Raw genomic sequence first — 6,171 nt, 5'->3', positions numbered from 1 at the left:
GTAGTGCTCTTTTCCGGAGCAGAACTCTAAAACCATTCAATACTCTCCTTCCACTTTTCTATACACACACCAAAACATTTGACATATTCATGAAGAGTATTTTGCCATTGCGGGGGATATTGATGACTTTCACTTCTTGTTAAAGCTGAAGTTTGTATTCCTAAAAGTTGTGATTACAAGTGACCGACTAAAGCTACGACGTTGGAAGAAATGACTTGGTAGCTTGTTACTGAAACCTGTTTGTGATATTGGTGGAGTCAATATTTATTGGTAAAATAAAGTATCAACACCATGATAATTGTCATAATAATTTATTTTCACATGATGCATACTTTGCCTACAGTACACCATGGTACAATAACATCCATACACACAGTTAATAATAATAATTATATCTCACTCATTGAGAATCTCTCACACTCCATCTGATCACAGGACAATAACAGACTATACACCCGCAACTATATTGTAATACACGTTATGAAGTGTGGCAAGGGAAGCAAGTCTCCTGAAAATACTGTAACAAGGTACTGCCAGGTGCTTTCTGCTTAAAGTTGGTTGGAGCAGTGAAAGAATGAAATTTCGACTTCAAGGATATAGTGACATGAGTGAAGTAAGAAAATAATCACAATCTTATAGACAGCAACTGTAAAGAAGTTTTGATAATGTCAGTCTTTGGAATTCATCACATGAAGGCAATTTCATGACCGCCTTTAATGTTTCCTAAAATCTATCACCTGGGCCCACTTGCACAGAACGATCTTAGTGCTACAATTATTGTAAATCCTTAAGATCGCGATCTTAGGCTTTCGGCTACAACCGCCATCCACTTGCACAAAGCAATTGCAGGCTAAGATCATTGTAAGTTACAAAATGGCATTGAAGTGTCTGTTACACGAAAATAATCAGCTTTACGTTTGGAGATTGCTTTTATATTGAATACAACTGTATGGTTCGCCTTGACACTTCAACAACACGGAGAATGCACAACCGATTTAACGTCAGATACATTGATTACACAATGCCGTTTAGAAAGTGGACACATGCAACATGTTATATTTGGGATTACACTTTCTTAGTAAAGTACAAATTCTAGTACTTTTGGGGTTGAGTCCCATCTGGGATTTGCATAGTACTAGTCCCACCCGATTCAATCTTGGAATAAGTGTGAAACAACATACCTTTTTGATAATCAAGGAAAGGATAATAGCGAATGGTGTCCTTGTGCGATTAACAATGGCTGTGACCTTTCATTAACTCAAGAGAAGATAATTTCAGTTTATATGCATGATGGGAGTAGTTTCCCTTGGCATATGTCGTTGCCGTAGAGTCTGTCATGCCCAATCGCCAGGCTCACCATACTTTCTTTTCGGTCATGGAGTGATTTTGTCTTAGTTTATCATTAAAGTAATCTACAATTAGATACAAGTTAACGTGCAAAATCAAGTTTCTTTCTCATCCATAAATCTAAATTTGATTATGCATTTTAAATATATATAAGTATTCATCAAATAGGGATATACACATGCCGAGGCATTACAAATACACGTTTCCAAAGAATTTCACTTTTAGAAAAATATTTATCAACGCAAAAGGGTTATATCATTAATATACTGTGAATAAGTATTTAACAACTGCTCTCTCGAAATATTTAATATTCGTATTTCCCTGCCATACATTCTTTACAACACTTCTGTAGCCATTTTCTTATTGTAAGAAAACCAATACTTCTAGGATATATTTAGGAGTTTACCCATCCACCCACCCCCAAAATTCCCCGAACAACTGCGTATTAAACAATATCTCATTGACAACCATTGGCAAATCATACATTTAGGTGTTATGTCATAAGGAAATACTGTTTATATTTGTTATTTTAATTTCCATAATTATTAAGCCACTAAATCTAGACCCAAATTTATGAATGTATTTTTTCATAGTTCAATATTTTCATAAAACAAGGGTAGGCATTTCTGTGGTTGCAATATCACATTCTTAGTTCATAACTCAAGACAGTTAGAATGTAGAAAAATATATGCTATCGTCCACGTGATCGTTTCCTTCAAAGATTTCTGGGAATTTTTCATGAAAATTCTGCAAGGTGTGATTGAGGGAGGTATGTATTGTGTGCAGGGACCAGTGTCACTTTTTATTTGCGCAGCATGCTATGCGCACTTGCAGACAACTGTAGACAGAAGTCGAGTTTAAGAAATTCGTACCTCCACCGTTGAGTTCGATCTTAGCTAAGATCGCGATCTTAAGTACATGCCGTCTTACAATCGCTCTAAGATCGGCTTTGTGCAAGTGGATTATGGTGATTGTAAAGTTGATTGTAGGGGCTTTAGATTGATCGTAACTAAGATTGCTCTGTGCAATTCGGCCCGGAACTGATTAACAAGGAATGTATCTGTCACCATGAGAAACTTTGGTTGGATTTTGTGTTTAATACTTCGGAGGTTTCTCAACTATGATAACAACTTCAGCTGGTGTCTGGAATGTTGACAACTGAACCATCTAGCAGGGATTTCAATGTTAAAGATGACAGTTGTCTGCAAATATTCAAATTTGGATGTAAATCTAATACATGAAGTTGCCCTGGTGATAGAAGCACATATTGTGACTCCGCTATGAGTTACATGACACAGATACATCCCCAGAACACCACCCTGTGCTGGCCCCAGGTGAATATGCCTGTTATACCACAGCTATAGCTACCGGAATAACCCTCAGATGTTGTCAATAGTATCTGCTATTACAGTAGTTACTTGTTAGTGGTTACACATCAGTCTGCAATATTGAACACTGCAATGTTTAAATGATTGAGTCAAGCAAACCAGTGATTGATATGATGAGGAAAAGTCCCATGTCATGACTCACTGAAAACCAAGTCTCATCCGACCATATTGGATTCAGTCACTGTTTAATGCCAGCATACATTACTGAGGACAACCCACTGATGAATATCTCCATGTGAAAACGTCTAACAAATGCATGCTCTGAAATCTTGAAAATGACTTGCTGTGAACCAAGGTTACTGCAAGAAATTTTAAAATGCAGCTAACAGATCATGAGTAGATTTACATTTTCTTTGAAAGGTTACTCGACAATAGTCCAGCTATATGACAACTATCTGAAAATAACTGAGTCGCAAACAATCCAGTGATTCATACGATGAACAACACTACATGCTATTCACCAAGTCTGACCACCCAATCAAAATACCTCTCACAATAAGCATATGTTGCCAAGGAACAGTTCTAACCAACGATCCCTACAAAGGGACAGAAAGCAGGATGTCTTTGCTAACATACAACCTGATCAGAGGCCAAGCTATATAACTTCTATGGGTACCAGATACCTGGGAAAACAATCGGTATAAGTAACATAGGGCCGGTAATATTGCTTAGGAAGTAAATCCTTCAGGGTTTTATTCCATGATCCCTTTATTCACCTAAGAAGAACACATGGTATATGGTAATGCCACCCACATTTCACTTGTGCTGAATTAAAACAAGTAGAAACATTGTCATAACTAGTAAAAGTTGTGAAATAACAAATAATAATGTGTAACTGTTCCTTCATCTAGTTGATGCTACCCCGTGGAAATGGTTCAACTGAGTTAGCAACATCTATTACATACCTACGTCAATGCCCTGGTCGGACTGAGTGACACAGTAAGAGATGAATGAACACTGTTATCCCTACACAGGAACAAACACACTTACACAACTGGAATACAAGCAGGTAGACCGACCAATCCCCAAACATTCTGCCCCAAATCCCCAAACATTCCACCCCAACAAGTATGGACTGGGACCTGACATATATTTGTGGGACAGAAGACAAATATTTAATGTGTAACCATGGTAACAGTTACAAAGGGATCTCGCGCTCAAAAACTTGAGTGAGTGAGTGAGTGAATAATGTAAGTACATCATGGAAAGGAGAAAACACTGAGACATGCATAAGAATGAAGACATGACCGGTACTTCGGACCCTCACCTGGGCCGAAATCATGGCAAATATTTGTGATAGGGAAAATAGTTGGCAATCAACAGCACTTACACAACATGTTAAAACCTGTTAACCTGTGTCCACTGTGACAGTAAATAAATCATCAGTGTTAAATTGTTTTCTGCAAAATTGCAAACCATATTTGTCTTTTCCAACAGTAATGTTCTAACTTCTGCATAACCTCCAGTGAACACCAGCCACGGTGAGCGAACCACCATGGTAGACGGTGTCTTAGGAAGATGTGATGCAAGCTGCTACTGCTGCTGTAACCGTGTCCACCACTAGCTTCGTCATCAGTAAGTCACTACTAGTGCAGCAAGCTATCACAGATATTTTTCAGGATTTAACCGTACCATCCTTCAAGGATATAAACGGGAACAAATGGGAAACGGATTTACAAACATGAACAAGAAATGAATAACTTAGTGCAATCTCGGGATAGTCACAGCCTTTGTGCTACAAGCTTCAATCACAGCCACTTCTGTGACAGGCAAACATAGTGATATATCGCATTCTACTCGAAATATTGTTCCACTCAATAATGGCACAACAAATTCTCACTTCTACCAAGTGCATCACCTCAAACCTAACATTCAACACCAAGGGCTTCATTCACACACAATGTCGGACAGCTTGAGAAACTGCTGCAGCCATTCTGTAGGATACAGTCTGTGCGTTGAAGTCCGTTCCACAAGTGCAAAAATAGTCTGATTAGCATGGTTACCATGGAGTCATCTGTATATAGTTTAGCAGTTCTCGATCCACATTAGAATGATCTATGTTGTGTCTGATTATTCAGCACAGTCTGTATCACTTCATGGGAGGAATGTTCAACACACAAAGAGGAAGAGCTCCATGTACACTCGTATTGTTTCACACCACGAAGAGAATCACAGAGTCCATATCCATCGTTGGTCACTTCAGATATGTCTACCTCCTGATGGAGCTGACCTGTGCATGTTGTGAATGAAGACGTCCAGTATATTGCATCATCTGGTGTCCTCTGAGTAGTCTGGACACTCACAACAACATGGGGAAGAAGAGTCCCAGCTGAATTGCCAGCCGACTGTCAGTGTGTGCAAACATTCTGCAGGTTAGTCCATCTGTCAGTAGGTTAGTCCATCTGTCAGTAGGTTGGTCCATCTGTCAGTAGGTTGGTCCATCTGTCAGTAGGTTAGTTCAGTAGGTTAGTCCATCTTTCAGTAGGTTAGTCCATCTGTCAGTAGGTTAGTCCATCTGTCAGTAGGTTAGTTCAGTAGGTTAGTCCATCTTTCAGTAGGTTAGTCCATCTGTCAGTAGGTTGGTCCATCTGTCAGTAGGTTGGTCCATCTGTCAGAAGGTTTGTCAGTAGGTTGGTCCATCTGTCAGAAGGTTAGTCCATCTGTCAGTAGGTTAGTCCATCTGTCAGTAGGTTAGTTCAGTAGGTTGGTCCATCTGTCAGTAGGTTAGTCCATCTGTCAGTAGGTTAGTCCATCTGTCAGTAGGTTAGTTCAGTAGGTTGGTCCATCTGTCAGTAGGTTAGTCCATCTGTCAGTAGGTTAGTCCATCTGTCAGTAGGTTAGTCCATCTGTCAGTCCATCTGTCAGTAGGTTAGTCCATCTGTCAGTAGGTTAGTCCATCTGCTGGTGGTCCATCTGTTGGTGGTCCATCAGTCTGTCAGAGCAGCACTTCCTGTATCGTCTGTTATCTGCCTGTCTGTCTGCCAGTAAGAGCGACAGTTCCTATATCTTCAGTTTCACATCTGTCTGGCTGTCAGTCCTTTATCTTGGTTATCAGTCCGTCAGTTACCTGTCTTCCTGTTTGTATGTCTATCTGTCTCCCCGTCAGTCAGGGTGGCAGTCCTGTAGCGTCAGTTATGTCTGTCTGTCTGTCTGTCAGTGCGGCAATTCCTGTATGGTAAGCTGCATATGTCTGTTCTCCTGGGAAAGTCTGGCAATTTCTGTCCCTAATGTGTCTAAGCTTTCCTGGAAATAACAAAGACATATGTGTCAGTACATTTTCGTGAAATAAAAACTGCGGTATCAGGTCACCATAGCTACTACTAGTTTAGTTATCATCAATTTGTCTACATACTTTCAACATGTTACCATTATTCCATCTACAAACCTCCAACATGATGTTAGGGACAGCTCATAATTATCTCTCTCTCTCTCTCTC

General features: G+C 39.7%; 1 protein-coding gene across 1 annotated transcript in view; it reads right to left on the bottom strand.

The window, feature by feature from the left end:
- Window positions 1-2,903: 2,903 nt before the first annotated feature.
- The window catches only part of LOC124264245 (coiled-coil domain-containing protein 186-like), a 36,894-nt gene continuing 33,626 nt past the window's right edge, over window positions 2,904-6,171 (bottom strand). The window contains exon 21 of the mRNA XM_046698982.1: window positions 2,904-5,978. Within this exon, the coding sequence (XP_046554938.1) occupies window positions 5,889-5,978 (90 nt within the window). The 3' untranslated portion in view covers window positions 2,904-5,888. The remainder of the gene's footprint in view (window positions 5,979-6,171) is intronic.

The sequence above is a fragment of the Haliotis rubra genome, unplaced genomic scaffold, assembly GCF_003918875.1.
Source record: "Haliotis rubra isolate DU_JTF1 unplaced genomic scaffold, ASM391887v1 Scf916, whole genome shotgun sequence".
NCBI classification, from domain to species: Eukaryota; Metazoa; Mollusca; class Gastropoda; order Lepetellida; family Haliotidae; genus Haliotis; species Haliotis rubra.
This window is presented reverse-complemented; position numbering and strand designations above follow the sequence as displayed.